This window comes from Pseudopipra pipra, chromosome 6 (genome assembly GCF_036250125.1).
Source record: "Pseudopipra pipra isolate bDixPip1 chromosome 6, bDixPip1.hap1, whole genome shotgun sequence".
Classification (NCBI taxonomy): Eukaryota; Metazoa; Chordata; class Aves; order Passeriformes; family Pipridae; genus Pseudopipra; species Pseudopipra pipra.
In genome coordinates this window covers 20,116,839-20,136,510 of record NC_087554.1, presented here as the reverse complement: position 1 = coordinate 20,136,510, position 19,672 = coordinate 20,116,839, and the positions used below count along the sequence as shown (strand labels likewise).

The 19,672-nt window shown below is 38.0% G+C and overlaps 2 protein-coding genes across 15 annotated transcripts in view; one reads left to right on the top strand and one right to left on the bottom strand.

The window, feature by feature from the left end:
• SLC1A2 (solute carrier family 1 member 2) overlaps positions 1 to 9,436 on the top strand; it is an 89,684-nt gene extending 80,248 nt beyond the window's left edge. For all 5 annotated transcript variants that reach the window (XM_064657754.1, XM_064657757.1, XM_064657756.1 and 2 more), the window contains one exon: positions 287 to 9,436. In XM_064657754.1, coding sequence (XP_064513824.1) covers positions 287 to 361 — 75 coding nt within the window. In that variant the 3' untranslated portion in view covers positions 362 to 9,436. The remainder of the gene's footprint in view (positions 1 to 286) is intronic.
• Positions 9,437 to 15,085: 5,649 nt separating this feature from the next.
• CD44 (CD44 molecule (IN blood group)) overlaps positions 15,086 to 19,672 on the bottom strand; it is a 49,670-nt gene continuing 45,083 nt past the window's right edge. For all 10 annotated transcript variants that reach the window (XM_064657752.1, XM_064657742.1, XM_064657743.1 and 7 more), the window contains one exon: positions 15,086 to 18,334. In XM_064657752.1, the coding sequence (XP_064513822.1) occupies positions 18,118 to 18,334 (217 nt within the window). In that variant the 3' untranslated portion in view covers positions 15,086 to 18,117. The remainder of the gene's footprint in view (positions 18,335 to 19,672) is intronic.

Sequence of the window (19,672 nt, the reverse complement as noted above, 5' to 3'; positions counted from 1 at the left end):
TCTGTCCTTGAAATAACCCAGAGAAATCCATAAGAGATGGAAAGGAGTAAATTCTAAAATATTTATTTAATAACATTTTTCTACTGCTAATGTTTTCTAGTCAGTATAATAAATGAACAGGAGTCTCAGTATTTGGCAGTGTTATGAATCCTGAATAAACACTTATATAATAAGTCATGGTGTATGTAATTCCTGCAAATATCATGATCTTCCATATGAAACTCATTACTTTTCTTATCAAAGTGCCTTGGCCTTTAAGTCGGTTGTTGATGATAATTACTTGCAGGTAACACTGGCAACCAATGGCAAATCTGCAGACTTCAGTGTTGTTGAAGAAGAGCCTTGGAAACGTGAAAAATAAGTGAAGAGATCCCTAGCTGCATCTTTAATAAGCCCTGGAGGTATCTTCTGGCAGAAGATATCATGATTAAAGAAGATTTCTCTCTTTTTTTTTTTTTTTTTTCTATTTAACATCTACAATTTCTGCTTACTTAATTTCGTTAATGAAACTTAGCAAAGATCTCATCAAATCATTGTAGTGTCTTTGCCAAGCAATGATCCATAACCATCTGTCTCCCTTGTGTTACTGTTTGGATGATGCAGCTGGAGAATACTCCATGCAGTGCAATGTGCTCTCACCCACTTTCCCTTTCATTCAAGACACAGAGAATGTAAATGCTGCAAAATGGGAAGATCAAAGTGCCAGTACAGTTCACTACAGGGACTCAGGGTCACAAATATGAGAGAAACATAACACCACGTAAGCCTTCAAGTGTTTTGGTGACTCTTGTGGCATACCTGATCTGTTTATCACTGTATGGCTAAAATATCTTTTGAAAACGTCCATAATGATTTCTATTTCTTTTAATAATTACAAGCACTGTACTTTTGTGCCTAGTTGTACTTCAAACTGACCTTAGATCCAGGAGCAAGATTAATGTATAGAAGTCAATAAGTTATCCCAGACATTATGTTAGATCAGTATGACTAATAGTTAGCATCAAGAGAAGACCTTAGATTTGTATGTGCATGTGGTATGTTTTTATCAGATGTCCCAGGGCAGGTGCAGCCTTTATTTTATGATGGTGCAATGCTCCTTTGTGACCACAGTGCATCATATAATACAAGGCAGTATAATTACAGGGGTGGTAGTTCACTAAATCTGCCTGATGTGCAAAACCACTGACTCAGTTATGGCATTCTTAATCAAAGCAGGTAGTACCTTAATGTTCACCCTGCTCCACTGATCGAAGAGATTTCTCATGTGAATGAGACTACTCCAGTAAGGTACTACTGAGATTGATTATGGATGTTACGATTGGGTACTTGAGCTACAAACAAATTCTGAATCCATTATTCTTAGAGAAATATTGAATGTGATAATCAGTAGCATTTGCTATGAAGTGAAAGCCATCTTTCAAGTATATTATGTTTCAGTGAATGGCTAAATCCTGAATTCATTGCTAAGCCAAATTTCATATAAAGTTAATAGATTTTTGACCAGGGTTAGGACTGAAAGAAGACTAAACCAGAATTTCAGGATTTAATGAATTTACATCTCTCTCCTTTTTGCAGAGTAATAAGTCATATAACTCCCTAATGGCAGAGAAATGTTTTTTAGAGTACATGGCATCTGAACTAATGAGATGGTGTTTTGTAAACAGATTATATCTGACTCATCCTGTCAGAAGAAATTACAGTTACAATAATCACCCTGTGAAGTGTTTTTAAAGGTGCTTGTTAATATTCAGCAATTTTAAGATACTAGTGAATGCCATTATACTATTAGCAATGTTCTATAGCAAAGCTGAGCCACATGGCCTTGGAAGGCTCTACTCACAGAACAAACTTTGTGCAATTTTGGGAGAGCTCTCGGAAGTTCTCAGAATGAATCGGAATATGAGCATATGATGAACTTAAAAATGGCAGTAAACAGAGCTGAAACATTTATGGAAATAGACCATTCAGTGTCTGTGCTCAGACCTGTCATAGGTTTAAACAGGAATAATGTGTTTAACTGTAGACTGATATTTGGCTCTGTAGAAGCTATTAAAATATAAATATGGTCTGCTTTTGTTCATCTGCATTCATGTAAATATCTCTGAAAATGCACACCGACCTGAGCCAGCTAAGGCTACTTGCATGGTTAATAATGTGCAAGATCAAGTCCATTGTCAGAGTATCCCTCCTTTAAGCATTTTTTGTGGAATATTTTTCTTACTGTTGTTTTTGTCATCACTTGAATTCCATAGCTACAATCCTAAGCAAAATGACCTATATAATTTAACACATATTGAACCACTGTGAATTCTGTAAGCCTCTAACATGTATTAAAGATGGAGACCTTTTCCAGAGGCCTCCTGAAGTATCTTAAGGATTTTTTTTTTTTTGGTGAAAGATGGAATTGTAGGTTATTCAGAGAAGTGACAGGCAGGTTCTCTTTCCTTCAGCCATTGTTATCAGCATATCTAGAGTTAACCTATATCTAGCTACTGCTTCTCCCCATTAGCTTTCACTGGGTTGTATGCCAGAAATGTGCCTAGGATGGTGTGTAGGTACTGTAAAATGTTCCCTACTCTGAGGGCGCTGGCTCACATCAAGTGAAATTTGCTGTGACTTGGGTGGTAGTTATATCCAAGAAAAACACATAGCATTTACCCTGGTTTATATCCAGCATTCTTGAGCTGTTTCATGGCACAGCTCACCCCTTAACAGATGATTTTTCATCCTTTTCACCATAGCAGTTTCTTAGCAGCAGCCACAGTGATTGCTTGCCTTTAAAGTAGCTTTAGAAAACTGGTCCATATACTTTTAGCTGTCATTTGAAACTGTTTAGCAGTTGGAAACAAACAGGAATGTCAGCAACATGTGACTAGGCAGCTCCACAAAATTACATGTTGAGAAATGCTTAAAATATGCTTACAGTTATCCACTTGGGATGTATTGTCCTTTGAAGAGTGCTTCTTTGGATAGAGACTAGGGAAGGAAGGAATGCAATAATAGAGAAACCCCACCCACATATGGAAGAATAAATTTGGGTCTTTTGATAGGATTAGAATAGCAGACTGTGATTTTAAAATAGTAATTCTGTAGATAGAGTAACTCAGGGATTTTTCAAAAGATAATTATGATGGTATTTCTCTATTTAAATGTGGATGTGGGAGAAGGAGAAATGTTGGGTTTTTTTACTCGTCTACTTGTAGCCTGACTGAATATTTAATATAGTGTTACTCCAGTGCAGCACTGTATTAAATCATCAAAAAGCTTTCCACTTCTGTGGGAAAATGTAACTCACTCTTGGCTTTCATTTCTCAGTTTGCTCAATCCACACGAGGCTGGGTTGCTACTTAACTAAACAAACAGAAAATAACCAAGGGACCATCCACTTCAGTTAATACAAAGTTCACATTTCAGTAGGCAGTGCTGGTTACTTGCCAGCCTCCTTTTAGTTTCACCAGGAGTGTCGATGCATTCATTTGAATCTGGCGATTTTTTTGTATCTGTTCACAGTGCTGGGGTGGCAAAGTTAAAGGAAAAGCACAGTGGAAAGTGATTTGTTTTCTGTGTAGTTCAAATTAACATTTCTTTGTACATTCATCTCATTTGCTGCTCTAGCAGTTCCCCCCACCTTTGTCTGTGCAACTGAGATATCCTTTGGCCTTTGGATTGCTGACAGCACACTGGCACATGGAAAAGTCTAGACCAGGCAAAGACGCAGTTAATTGCATACTACATTAAATACATGCTTATGTGTTTGCTTTATTCATTTGCTGCTGAAGTGAGGTTGGCATTCTCTTAGTATCTGTTCATTGAAACTAAAGCATACTCTATGTTAAAATTATGGGAAAGGTGGAGCACTTTGACACTGATCTTGTTTCTTCATTGCTTCCCTTGAAAGACAAAGGCTGCACCAGCCTTTTAAGAAACGTGTATGGGTCTTATACATGAAGATGCTTCAAATAGGTAGGGGATAAGCCATTTGAACTGTATTATGAGATGTGCTCTTTCCATTTGAATTGGTGAGAAACTCGGTATGTCTTTGAAAAATTGTTTGCAGTGGTAAAACCTGTGCCTGCAATGCTTTGAATATTGGACTACATGAAACCCCACTGAAATCTGTGGGAGTCACAAGCTTCCAGGAAAAGTCAAGTCCCTTCCTGTCTCTGTTAATTTATAAGACATTTCACAATCCCATCCTAGGGAATAGTCTTTGTTTGCTATTTATAATGAAGTTGATTCTCACATCCAAAAAGATATCTGCCAAGATGCTTCTTTTTTACCTAATTGTTTCTATGTTACAAGTCCAGCACTGAAATTAAAACTCAGCACAAAAATAAGGATCACTATCATTACAGTTTTTTTCCATATCTTCTCTAAGGTACAGCTGATTTCTGTTTTTTCTCAAAGGATGTGGAATTCTAGACTTTATGCCACTTTTAAGGTATGAGTAATATAGATTTCTGATTTGTTTTCCATCACTCCCAGGGTCATTATTTTTCCAGCAGTAGATACTCAGAAGAGCGCACTGTTCATCTGAGAAGTGGCAGCATTAGCATTTGAACAAATTTATTCTGGTGACTGCCTGGATTTTCTTTGCTTCCTTGCCTTCACTTGTGTTATTGCAGCCTTGTTGTAGCAACACAGCAGCAATTGCACAAATCCCCATAACTATAGGTAGTATTAAACCTCACCTCTAATATTCACTTCTGTAATTATCTTCAGAAGGACTCTGAGCTTTAGTATCAGGCTCAGAAGAATCCTTTTGTGGAGATGTAAAGGTATAACTGTTTCTCATTTCATTAAGTTCCATTCATCTATTTTTATTGCTGCATTTGAATTAATTTACAGAAGGATAAATAAGGGCACTTTATAAAAATGTACTGTAATATTATTCTGTTATGAGCCTGAAGACTGTCCTTGGTTTTTATTACTGTGACTTTTAAAGCCACAATTATGATATTTTTCATCTTAGCTATTGTGAGAGGTGTAGAGTCCATTGGGACAGTTAACCTTGGCTATAATTCACCATGTAACACTATATAGAAGCTCCTGTTCCCAGCAGAAAGCATTCTTGGAAAGATGAGTTATTTTCTTCTCTCCAGTAATATTGATGACTTTGAAGGAAAAATATTTACCCCATTTCCTTTGTCTAAATAGTGATATATAGAGTGTAGTTTCAAGTACTAACGAAAAAAAAAGGAATCATGATACTGAAGTGTCAAAGAAGGCAGTCAAGCTGTAAATGCATTGTTCATCTTCGCCATGCAATTTTTTAAAATGCTGTGTTCTTGCTCAATTTTCTTGAAAAAATGTATTTAGTGCACATTCCTTCCAAAGTCATCAGTCTTTCTTCCCACATAGGCGTGAAGGCTGTATCTCTCCATGGTCCTCAGACAAAGCACAGACTCTGCAGTTCTGCACACTTAAGGCAGGACTCTGGGTAAAGTCCCCAGGAACAGTGCCTGGGGACTGTACAATGGATGCCTCCCTCGTTTTTTCTTCCTGATCATGTTTTATGTTAAATTGAAATCTGCTGCTACGAATGAATCAAATTGCTGCTGATGCCCAGGTGCTGGTAATTCTTTTACTTCTCTTATGAGTGGGCTCCCTGGCACAAGGCTCTGAGGAACCGTCCCTCACATGTGCCCACCATCTCAGAGACATCTTCCCCTGCTCAGGGGAAACCTGGTGGCTCCCCACTACCGGGTTGATACAAATCCTAACACAGATAAAGTGGTTGTGCAGTTGCAAGTACAAGTCTTACAAAAAAGCCAGGTTCCAAACATTGAAAAAACCTAGAGCATATGACTGAGCCACTGAGTAGGTCTCTACTAGTCCAGGATGGAAATAACTGACAGACTAATGTAAGATATGGGGAGACAAGAAGACTTGTGAGATTTATCACTTCACCCAGCCTTTGATCCCCTTTCATTTCTAACTACATTCTGCTGCAGAGCCATTGCTGATCAATGCTAGAGCATCCATTCCTTCTTGTCTGATTTTTCAACATTCAGGAGTCCTGCAACTGTTTTTAATGATGCTCTGTGGCATACATCATTGCATGAAGAGAAACTGGCATAGGCAGCATCACACAACCTGGATTGTCTGGTACCTGTATATTGCATTGTACATAAATAATATAGTTTGCAGGGATTTTTGTATCATTCTTTTCCATTCGTTTTCTACAGTTTTTTGGGGACTGTATGCAAACTGTGCTTGCATATTGATGTTGTAGTTAGTATTGTAGATTATAGCATTTTCATTTTGATGTTTTGTATGGATTTGTGAGTTCCTGTGCACTACACATTGTCCTTCTTTCTTAAAGACAATTGCATACACTTCCATCCACCACATTCTGCTCCTTTCTTAAATATATCATATTTCCTATGATCTAGTGTGAACTCTTGCTTGTAGAATGCATTAGAAAAAGCTGAATATGTATTTATAGTATTAAATATTATATGCTCAACACTGATTTAGTTAATAATAATACAGGTTTTAGGAGTTTGTACTTGTTCTCTGGAAACTACAGTGTAGACTGACTTAAATTACCTAGTATCTGTAATTTACAGACACACAAATATTTTCTTATAATATTTTCTATGTGATTATATAAGGTAGGGACATAATTCTCTGAAGGTGATCTATACCTTAGAACAAAACCAGTTTTCATATGACATTTAGGATCAAAGAAATATTTCTGTGTTATGTTTAGTGACAATTTATAGACAAAGCACAAAATGCAAGAAGCAAATAGGAATTTCAAGATGTCCTTAAATGCTGCAGTTCATTATGGAACAATGTTATAATAATCTAATCTGAGCAATCTTCTAGGTTGACTGTCTTGGGCAATCGTCCCTCATTGTAATAATTTTTCTTGATGTTACCTTTGCCAAATCCTGCAGTTCTTTCTTAGGCCCTGATAATGTATATTTGATTGACTCAGAATGCAGTTTTAGAAAAACTGGAGATCTGAGGAGGCAAAAAATATGTTACCAGGTACCCTGTCCATCTTGCTACAAATACAGTGTGTGTGAGTTCAGCCTGTGGAAAGAGTTTATGATCTCACCACCTACTTTTGCCTTCTTGAAAAAGGACCAACAGAACCACCATGGGACCAATGTAATTGAGTAGCATCCATATAAATACCTCTTGCTTTCTTATGTATTTTAAAGAGAATAACCACTATATTTTTCGACCCAGATGACAGTTGCTTCTCATTTTGGTCATCCTTTCCCATTAGGCAAATACCTGTTGGCATTAAGGCTGCGGCTATAATAATTTCTACTTAATAAATAAAGAACTGTTTTTAGAGGAATAAAAAAAAAGTAATATAAATATTCATAACAACTATATAACAAAAAAAATGTTCTATGGCCTACTAGCTCTTTGATTCAAAACAAAGCAAACATTGAATAGCAAGGACTGCTGTCTCAGTGTGACTGATACTGGGTATCTCTTTAATGATTAAAAAATCTGTGGGGCCATGTGATTCTGCTGAGGTTTTGGAGCCTAAGTTTCTAGTAGATATATATATGTAGGAAGTGTGTTGATATACTCTTGTATTTTAATCTTTATTGTATTTTAAATCAGATGTAACAGGTATTATCTTAATAGGAATCACAGGTAGAATAGTGCTGTTACTAATAGCTGGAAAACCCTATTGATACAATTTTTGACATTTTGTTGAAGCATGATGTCCAGTGCCTCTCTGCACTTAGTGTAGATAATGTAGCTATCAACATGTAATTTCAGTGAAATGGTGTATACAGTATGTGTAGCAGTGCATTAATTTAATTTAATTGGTTTCTATGTGTTGAACCATAGTAGAAAATTAGACTGTGTTTTGAAATTTTGTTCTACTTTCTGTTTTTCATTTGTATCTGGGTTTGTTTCTTTTTGGCCATTCAACTGATTAGGTTCCATAGCTTAGTAACTACTTTGTCTGTCTGTTATGGAGTATCCAGTTTTGATAACATTCCGAATCATGTATGCAGACAGGTTATTGTAAATATGTTCATTTTAGTTTTCAGCTATCTAACCAGTATTGAGTGTGTTAGAAGCTGCATGTGTGTAGTTCTCTGGCAGTAAATGAAAGTGATCCCAGCATAGATTTCCTGCCTTGTGAATGCACTTGTTATGACATGTTAATGAATTAATGTTCACATGAAGTGATAAGTTTTGTTTTCTTCGTTTGCTTGAAATGTTTGAACTCTTTATCACCAGAAGTTTAGTAAGTCACTGTTTAAATTGGCACAATGAATAAGGGGAAATCCATCTAACTGCATTCCTGTTGGATGCCCTGGCTGCTTTTAACTTTGTGCAACATTCAGCCCTTAGTCACATCATGGCATCATAGGATCCCTTTGAGTCATTTCCAGTTTCTCCTTGACCACAAATGCCAGGAAAGCAGTGCATTCCCACGGCTGTGACTGGGCAAGCCTGCAGGCAGCAAGGGGCTGCCAGTTCTGTCCAGAGTGCCTGCAAAGTCCAAGTAGGAACCTCTATTTCATCCCCTTAGCAGGAACAGTCTCTGAGAAAGATGAATATGCTCAGGGGCAAAGGGGCACTGTTTCTTTCACTGTTAAAAAGGGATATTAACTATTATTGGAAAATAAATGCAAAACTAACAGCTTCTCAAGCTACTGTGTTTGTTGTATAGGCCTGTTATCAGAACTATGTCTGATCATAAAACAGACATATGAACTACAAAGTCAGTGGCAAAAATCTTCTGAAATCAGGGCTGCAGTTCAGATCTATGAGAAAATAAGGCCGTATAGAAAGAAGAAGCTGATTTGTTCCTAGATGCCCTGGACCTGGATCTCAGAAATGTAATCATCCCCTCTAAGCAGAAAGAAATAAAAATCAGGCCCCAAAGCACAGAATCTATCTTGCTTAGTGAGTCCCATCATGATGCTTCAGGATGAATTGCACGCTGGAGTACTGTGTGCTGCCTATTCATCATCCCTTGCCCCTTCTTTAAGGTGACCAGACACGAACTGGAATGTTTTGCGATCTTTCACATAAAAAGGATAAAAAGGAAGAGGGATAAGATTGGTCTTTTCTTTACATTCAAAAAGTTCTGCAGATTTTGAATTTACATACTGTACAGAATCTATAGCACATTTTGTTTAAAAATTAATGAATGCAGATGATAAAATTTCTCCCAACTCTTGGCTCTGTTCTTGTATATTGTAGTTGGAATGCCTTGTAGACTGATTCTATTTTTGTAGTTCAGATCCTTTCCTCTTTACAAGGACTGTTAGTCATTTGCTTTTAATGCTTTCTTACAGCGTGAACTGATTTCTGTAACTTTCATGTATAAAACAAACTAGACATTCTTTCTATACTGGAAATATAGTCATGAATATAATATTTCACTAAGTGTTGTACCTCTTATGTACATACATCAATAAATGTTGATTCATAATTTTCATCTGTGAGTTTTAATTTCAGCCTGGGCTTAATATGGGAATGCTTTGTGTAGGAGTTTAAATAAAGCAGTCTGGTGTGAGAGGCTGGCTGTTCTGAAAACTACATTCAGGATAGAAGATGGACTTGACTTTGCCTAACTGTTAGAAAACCTCACCCTTCACTGCATCCTCCAAATATTCCAGGATGCCGGCTGCAAATGAGCTCATTTCCCAAAAAGGCCAGGGCTCACTGGCTACAGTTCTTGGCAATGAAGCCAAGAGAAGTGAAAAGAGATGTTAGAAGAATAGGAGAGTACAAATCAGTGGCTGCAGTTGCTTTAGAAACCTACTTCCCTCCCCTGGCTACGAAAAAATAAGTCTCTTATTCATAGTCTTTCTAAAAAAAAAATAAATAAAGCCTGTAGCGGAACTTCTGGAGTACTCTGTAAAGAAATCAACACTTATTTAACACATAAACTAAGAGATGCTTATGGAGCAAACCATGGCCCTGTGGACTGGTAGTTGCTAAGTATGGAGAGAAAGCTCCAACATTTATGCATGCTCAGAGTAGCAGACTTTACAGAAATAGCATAACTACCGTTGTGTGATAAAGACACATAACCGAAACCTCGGCTGTGAGGATTAACTGTATGCACAACCCTGGCCTTACTTCTTAATCATCCACTTGACAAATTTCCAAAGAAACCCAGGCATGGCAGGAAGTGGCTTTGGCAGCACCTCAGCTGGCGATCTGCCCTCTTAGTCAGTAACGAACTAAGTCCTGATGTGGTGCTAGGAGGATCTTTGGGCAAAAAGCAAATCTGAGTCCCCGGCTATCTGCTGCCATTTTGATACCATGTTGCTGCTTTCTGCCAGAGGCAGAAATGCCTTGATCTGGCCTCACCATCAAGTGTTGTTAATAAATGCATTCTGCTGATGTAAAATTCCCTGCTGAAGTTGGTTCGTGATCCCCCATCACTCACATATTTCATGTGGACTGTGTACGTTCAAATTCCTTCCCTAGGAGGTGGCTATTCTTCTGTTACACATCATGATAAAAGTTGAAAATGAAAGGCCCAACATGACCCATGCAGGTCCCTGTACAATTATATGAATGCAATTATATGAAGTTGTCCCTTCTGAAAATACACACCCCTAAGGCTGATTCTCTAACCGCTTGCAAGCCCCTTGTGTACCCCTTTTCCTCCATGTCCTCAGCATTAGAGCAAAAGATTATTTCAGGAGTGTCTTTTTATCTGAAATGTGTCCCTCTCTACAGGAAAGAATCTGCTAGAAGGTGCTATAAAAGACAGTCATGAATCATTGACCCATATTAAGAGATATTTCTATATCTCTTCTCAGGCATGAAAGAAAAACTGAGATAACACTCAAGGTTGTTAAAACTCAATCTTCTCCTTTGTATTAGATAGTACATGTAAACAGGACAAGGTTATGAAAGAAACAGGTGGCCCCAATGTACAGTGCTTTAGGAGAAAAACAACATTAAAAATTACACTCAGTTGGGCTAGAAAGAGTTATTTGCAGCAAGCACTTATACTACAAGAATGTACAAATACCCCAGCAGGGTTTAGTGCCATTTTGCTTCCGAAGCTGTGCAGAGCCCTGTGCACGCGCACAAAACTGAGGCAGCTTTGCAGGCTTGGCAGGTGTCTGTCTGCTGTCTCACATGTACAGCATGCAGTGAAAGTAGGAAGGAAAACAGACTGCATGCAAGATCAGGCCTTGTGGTCGTGGTGGCGTTAGCAGAGCAGGCAGGTTCTGTGGCGATAAGCAGAACGTGTCTGTGTAGACAGATAAATTACAAAGCTGACTGTCACCCACCGAAACTCACAGGGACAGGATCTGGAGGAACAGGACCTCACCCTGTTGATGGTGCTTCTGTAGCACAAGGATGAGTACTTAGAAAAGCAACATAGGGTCTATTTTACACAGTGTTGTGCTCTTCCTTCTCACTTGTGGCTGAACTAAAAATGTTTGCTTTTCCTGTGTTCATTGTAAGACTAATCTATCTCCATTTGTCTGTTTTCTTGCTGGGGTGCCCGAAGGTGCTCCATGGACCATTCTCCCGTGATCCATGGACACCACTTGAGACACGCTGCTGTGGAGATGTGCAAGTGAGAAAAGACATCTGACTCCCAACTCTCTGAAGGGACAAGTAGAGAGACCAAGCTAGGAAATGCACTCAAAATTCATTCCATTGTTTCACTGAGGTTAGTGGTATTACCTAAATTGACAAGATCACACAAGCTTTGTTTCTGAACCTCATTTCTCCCATTTTGACTGGTCTATAACCAACAGGCAGGCTTTATACCTATCCTCTTCATGGGCAGAGGTGAAGTCATCCTCCTTGAACAAAGGGCAATTTTGTTTTTTAAGTCACTAGCTGAACAGGCAGCCTTACCTAGAGTTTATTTCAGACTTTCACTTGACTAATTAAAGATGAAAATGAACTACAAAAGAACTGTAGGGAAATACCTAACAACTATGAACTTGACTCCACTGGTGAATCTGATGACCTACTGCTGCAAAACAAAACATGCCGAGTTGAGTGGATGATTGTGAAACAGTTTTACAGTAAGACAAACCCCTTGTGCTTGCACACTAGGATACGGATAGACAGTATTTAGATGTACCTTGGCAATGCTTGAACAAAGCCGAAACATAGAATAATTTGTGAATCTGAAAACTGAAAGGAACCCAAAATACTTTGTCCAGGGATTTGCTCTGAGGCTTGTATCACTGATGGTGGTACTCCACGGTATGTGCAGGAGGCCTATTCTCTCCTTTGGAGTGCTGTTGTCAGCTGAGATCACTGTGGCTTGATGATGGGGCTCAGCTGTGATGGGCTCACCTTAGGTAAACTCATTCTACAGGCTCAGGCTGAGAGCTGCAGAAAATTGTCTCCCCGAGGTAGCTACAGTAAGGTGCTGCTAGAAGTCTGCAGCAGCAGCCCTAAACCGGATGTTTGCTTTTAAAAAAAGTAGGCTGATTAAAAGCAGTGAGTATAAACTCTTAAATTAAAATACTGCAATTCCCATCATGAGGCAAAACCTACCCAGTTTATTACTGTCTGTTCTGAGAAAAATGGAAGTGTGGAGTCTCAATTCATGCAAAAGAAAATGTGTTCATTGAAAATGACCTAAGCCTTCTTTTTTTTTTTTCCAGATTAAACCAGGGGAAAAAAACCCTTTTGAGTATGTGGTGCCAGAAGCTAGACGATGTACACCAGTGAATACAAGTAAATTTAGATTTAAAGCTAAAAACTGTGCTGTACCAGAGCCATTTGGTACAAAATGATACCAAATGATACACAGGACTATCAAAATGGGCATTAAAACTGACCCCACCATAATATGACTGCCTGAGGCAAGGCTTTCAGATGCCAGGTACAAAATTTACAGCCTCCAGAGAAGTGAAAAATGCTTTATCATATCCTACTCTGTCCTGAGTTGCTCTGGGAGTTAGAAGGACTTCAGGACAAGCTCAGCAGACATGAAAGTTGTTGGGTGTACAGAGCCTCCACTGCCTAAGAGCCATATGCTCATTTACCACTGCCAGCCTACATACCCCTAACTTTAACTGTGCCTCAGATTCAGCACCAGAAGCAAGCAGCTGTTGAGCTAAATTCTAAGTTAAGTGGGTGTTTCAGTGAGGCTTTTCCTTAATATTCTAAAAAATGCTTGAGGGTTTTCCAATAGATACACTTATGTCATCTTAGACTTGAATAGTCCTATTTTGTTGTAAATTTGCACATACATTATTTTCTAGTGGCAAATAAATTACCTGTAAGAATTGCATTTTAGTACAAAGGGAGAGCTGTATTATCCATTAGGCATGAAGAATCTTCCCCCCTCCCAAAAAAAATTGACCAAGAAAAAAAAGTAGTTTTGCATGGTTAGATTTTGTCTGGAATATTAAAACTAGCTGAAACTATGTCTGTTCCTTAAAAAAAAATAATTCTTATTTGACAGTCCTTGTGGACTTATTTTGATCCAAAACTTCATAACTTTTTTCCGAAAGAAATCATAAAATTAAAGACATTCACATCAGTGTTCAATATACAGCTTTTTGTGGCAGAGAATGTATGAAAGTAGGTTTCATCCCCCAACTTGTTAATCCAAAACCACTTTGCCTGTAGAGTGGGAAGTTTTAATAAAAAACCTGAGACTCCTTGAAGGTGTCACTCAGATAAAATCTTTCTAATTCTTGCTGGACCCATCCAGACAAAATCGATAGAAGGCTGTGTTTAAAGCATATGTGAAGCTTTCACTGCCTCTGCTTTACTTGTGCTTTAACAATCATCAACTGTCTTGAGGTCAGGAGGGCTTCTTTGATGGTGGATTCGCTTCTTCAATTTCAGATTTTAAAAAAACTACGCAGCTATGTGAAGATCCATATCAGTCCTGCACTTTCAAAACAGGAAGATAAGCAAGAAGCAAAATGTTCTCGAAATCTTGCCGTTGCTAACCTTGCTCAAATGGGTGAGAAAGGGAAGAAAAAAAGCACAGTCTCTGTGCTATACAAAAGACACTATTACTCATCTTTGCTGAATTTGTGCTTTGCCTCTCACTCCTCACTGTCACAGCTGCTTGCTCGCAGCATGGTGTTGGTGGATGCCAAATGCAGCATGGCACAGCAATAATGAGAAATAAGCTACCAGGGGAAAATTATTCAAAATCACTTTGCAAAGGAGGTGGTGAACGTAGAGGATGACTTGGAGGTGGGGGAGGTCCACAGGAAAAGGCTAATTCTTTTTTCCTTCTCAGAACTGTGAAACATTCAAGTGCCAGAGGCCTGGGAGTGTTGAAGGTACTTTCCCAGTAGTCGTACAGAAATTTCACTCTCCCTTTACTTCCTTTCCCATCAGTTGTGTCCTCCTTCCATCCCTAATTCCCCAGAGCTCCAACCCCAAAACACTTTTTCACAATTCTTTCCACTCTTAAGGAACCGGTCACCCACTCCCACATAGCTGGAACTGCACCCAAGGTAACAGCCCTTTTCCTGCCACCTTTTTGTCCTTCTCCCTTCCACAGAGAAAAATTAGACAGTATCTGTGGTTACCGAAAGGGCTGGTATTTGACTAATCAGATCTCTTGCAAAGACTCCAGGGGAGTCAAACCCTTGAATTGTTTAATAAAGACTAAGAACTAATTATTGCCTAATGGCCTCATATAACTTAAAATAAACCCATTAACTGCCGACTTACAAAATATCTCCTAATCTGTGTAAGCTGAGACAGTACAGAGCTTCCAGAGGATTTAATTTCTTTCTTTCATCTACAGAAAGAATAATTAGGACCATCCCTGACCAGAATGATATGCACTAAAGAGACATTTAGTAATTGTCTCCTAATAATATTCCAGGAAACATGCTTCAAACTAATTAGTACAAAGGCTGATGTTGTTGAAAAGGGACACACAAAAGACAGCCATATCATGTGAAAAACTGCAAAGTCACAATTTTGGAACTGATATTTTGGTAAGGGTTTAATATCCACACGGGTAGACACGATGGCCACATACCCTTTCTCTTTCTAAGATCTTCAAGAAAATACAGATGAAACAATCACTCTGCATTGCTTCATGAAAAAAATTATATTCTTATAAAACATAAAATCTCTCTCTTGAATGCATTTACTGCTTTAAACAGTATTTCCATTGGTCTGGATTACATTTATTTGAAACTTTTCAAGACAAAGAATTAACACAAGCTGATCACAGGGTCTGACCTCCTCAGCATTTTTAGAAGAGATCCTCATACTTGCTAGGCACCAGGGATAGACCGAAAACCAATTTGTCTGTCAGCACGCTGAAGGAAGGGCTGGGTGCTGTGCTCTCTAAATGCTGTTGGTTCAATGAGCCAAGAATAGTCATGCAGGTCTTAGTGGGTTGATCTGAAATTGAATCAAGCTGATGTCTGCTTCTGGGGGGAAGCTGACTTGATCACCAACTCCCAGAGCATCTGTGGAGCCTATGGAAGGCTGGCAGAGCAGAAAAGGTCACATAGCATTCACCTCGGCCTGGCTTAGAATTTGCAAGCAGAAAAAATTATCACAAATACTCAACATGACTATCCTGCTGAATACTTCTTTCCCACTAATAGCTGGTCTTACTGTTTATCCTCAATGTGGAATCAAGTTTATTTTGGAAGCTTATTTTACAGTTCAATGTGTTTTCAGCAATACTATTGCTAGTTACAATTTAGAGATAATATTTTCTATCATTCTGATTAATCCGTTAAATAAATATGCAAATATATCAAGTGCTCTGTATAAAAATACATACACACAACAAACAACCCCTCATATAATAAAATCAAGATTAATAAAAATATGTACTATATTACACATATGAAACGTAGTTTTGAAACTATAATGAAACAATCACACATGAATCACAGGACATAATCTAAAAAGAACCAGCATATATATAATAATGGCAGTGCCTCTGTAAAGACAACTTGAGCATCTCCCTATTTAAAAATATATAAAAAACCCAACCAGTGTTGTCTGTGCATTTATAGTTCCTGGACATAAGGTAAACTAGGAAGAAGTTTGTGAGATTCTTCATTCAACATCTGTATAGGGAGATGAATAACATCACAAACTTTTTCTTTTTCTAAAGGAGAAATTTAGGCTCCAAGACAATGAAATATCTCCTTTACATTAAGACCTATATTCATTTAGGACTTAAAGAGAGGAATAATTCTTACTCTGGATCTCCATATTTAGTGATATGAGTACCTAACACCAGTTTAAACATAGCCTTCAACAGAACATTTTGATTTGTAATGAAAAATAGAAAAGCTTGCTTAAAAACATTACAGGGATTAAACAAAAACCAATGCACTGTTCATAGATGAAATATGCTGACCTACATAAAGTCAGACAACATCCTATGCATATTTTAAAACCTCTGTTTGTCCTGGGACCTTTTGCCCAGGCGTAAATTGCCCTGAGAAGATCTGCCTGCAGATACCAGGGCACTGAGCATCTCAGTGAAACACATGGGAAACTGCTGGAGGACTGCAATTCAAAAATATAATCAACAGCTTTATGTTCCAGTAAAGATCAGTGTGAGCTAAAGTTAGTATTTAGCCAGTTCAATACTCATCCTCCAGACTGTTTCAGATGGAGAACATAAAATAAAATGCTTTAGCAGAACAGTTTCAAAGACAGATGCTATGGTCAGTGAACAGGAACACTTGCATAACCCTGCTACAGGCCATCCCTATCCAACAGCTGACGCAGACCACAGGTTGCAATTACTTAAATTGTTTTTACTTGCATTTTCTTGGGGCAGCCCAATTAGAAGTTATCATTCCAAACTGCTTGCTTAAAAATAGCACAGACCACTGGTAGTAAATAAGTTTTTTTCTGACAATTCATATCAATATAATGCACAGCATCATAGCTTAATACAAATACTTTACATAACAGACACAAAAGGACAAAACACAAGCATATAACAATGCAGCTTAGCTACTCTACTATATTACATGGCTGGGAGAGTTTCCTTTCATTTTCTTTGACCTTTTCTGTAGAATTTGAATTTCTGGTACCGATACGCAAGCAATGTTTCTTTTTAAAAAGCAGATGGAAAAAATGTAGATGAAATAGAATTCTGAGGAAATTAGTGAGATCATAGAAAAAGAACTTTTAAAATATCAGCAAACTGGTGCGACATAATAATAATAAGGGAAACAATTTTACTAGGCTCAGCATCTCCTAAGTAAAATGGAATAAAAAGTAAAATATCTAAAATAGAGACCCATTCTTCAGGAATAAAATACTGTCATCTTCCCTAATGATCTCCAAATGCTTGATTTGTGCATGTGTGCTAGAGCTGGGGTCATTTTGTTTCATTCATTATCTTAACTAACAGACTCATTAAAAACATGCACAAACTTGGACCAATGAATGAGGGAGGGAGAAGAGCAAAGAATATCTCAAAAACTCAAGGATAATTGTACAGGTTGCTAGGATGATAAAGTATAGAACTTTATTATGTATCAGTTCACGTTTTCATCTCTTTATTACCCCTCCCGAGAAGACTTGCTGTATGCCCATAGTATCATTCAAAAATAGAGATAAATAAGTTTTGTCCTTCTGGGTTTCCCTCATTGCGGACCAAGCCACACATAATTACAAAATGTCACTTTCTGTTTATAGTGGCAGATTCTGAATGCACCCTCTGCTCTTCCTGGCTGGAAGGCATTTCTGAAGGATTCTCATGTTTCAGACATTATAGAGCATGCCTTTTGGGTTTAGACTTGATTGTCACTCTTGACATTTTTTCCTCACTTACTCTTGTATCGTGGCAAGTTTAGTACCTTATATGTTTCTAAGATGGAGTGACTGGATACTTCTTAAGCTGCACACAGTGAAGACCTTCCATCTGGGGAATAATGACGTAAACTTGTATGTCTCCTAACATCCAGGACACAGTGAAAGTCCTCTGTATAGGGACTGGGAACTGAAAGCATTATGCAACTCTTGGGGCGTATTTCAGAAAGCACATGTCAATTTTTTAACCCTGGCAACATTGTAAAGTGATTAAAAAAGGAGTAAGACTTATGTTTATTTTCAAAAGACATCAGTAGCAGAGTGCATCTGTGAATTCCTGTTCAAGTTCCACATGATTTTGATTTCCCCAGCCCTGATCTACTTGGGAACATGGTACCATTACACTCCAGTCTTCATGTCAAGGTCATGATGATTTTGTGTTTCATTAACAGTCAGGAGTTCATCACATGCTTGTGTTCGGTCATTTGACCGTTCTTTATGAACCAAGTGCACCATTTCTTGTGATTTGCTGATGTCTCCATTTAATGCACTTGACTTCCTGTCCTCCACTGCCCCTTTCCCATTGTTAATCACTAGCTTTTTCTTCTGCCCACATCTAGAAAGAAATAAAAATAAAATACTATTAATAGAGACTAACAGAAATTAGAAAAAAATTGAAGGTCAATATTTAGGAGAAGGTGATTGGAAAATAAACTTGTGTCTGCCAGTGCAGACTTATACTATGCAAAGTGCAAAGTTTCTCTATATCGCATATTTTAGTTTTGAAAGTATCCAAATGCATAACGTTTGTCAGGAGCTCACTTATTCAATTTATATCTATTTTTCCTACATATAGGAATAACATTCATTGCTGAATGCCAGAATTCTTTTTCTAACCTTTGAATATATCCACATTTATGAACTTTGTATATATCCCACTATAAGGACACACCTTTGAAAATGCATGAGTTCTCGAGGGAGTAGAAAATTCAGATCAAGCTCTCACCTCATTATACAAAACTCTTTTTCTTTGTATTAGCATGTCAAGCCTAGAAGCCAATGAGCAGCGAGGAAATACGGAGCACGACTGCTGCTATCTGCAGCACAGTTCCTTATGATGTTAAGGTAGGAAACAGGTACTGTGCCTTTAAAATTACACTCACTGCAGTGATGCCTAGTAAACTTTATATATAGCTCTGAATGAAAACACACACACACACATTCCTTTAGAAAGTCACCAATCCAAAACTGATGCATGCTGGTCACCATGGGCTGCGTATTCTTCAATGCAGTAAGAAAGTACTAGTTACAGCTCTCAGGTTTGCTTCAGACTGTTAAGATGATTCTATGGCTACACACTGTTGAACATCCTACATTTCCTCAAACAGCGTTGTGTAAACTGAATATACAAAGCACAGCTCTCCTAAGAGGGACAATGTCTCTGTAAAGTTGTACTTTTAAGTGCTTCTTCTTAAAGGAAGCATATTTTGCCTGAATTACTAATTTGGCTGTTCGATTATACTATTATGCTTCAAAAATACTATTTTTTTCATGCTTACTTTTTCATTTTCGTAGATGAGGATTATTTTATCTGAAATACCTCAGTTCCCTGTGCTAATGTTACATACACCCTTGGGAATGATTTCCTGCTCTGTAGCCATAAAATGCCAAAGGACACCAGCAAGGAGCTGTGGAGCTCCACAGCCTCTTCAAAGAGCAGCTCAGAGTGCTCTGCAACCAACAGACTAGGAAAAAATTTGCTCACTATTTCCTGAACAAAAATCTCCACATACTATATAGTTACTACTCCAATAAAAAAAAAGAGTTCAAATTCAACATTCAAGTAGCATTCAATAGTTACTCTGTTAAAGGGCTCAATTTTAACATTCAAGCAGCAAAAAGCTGTTGAAGACAATCAAGAAGTAACCTCAGAACAGCGTCCAGAGAAAAGAAA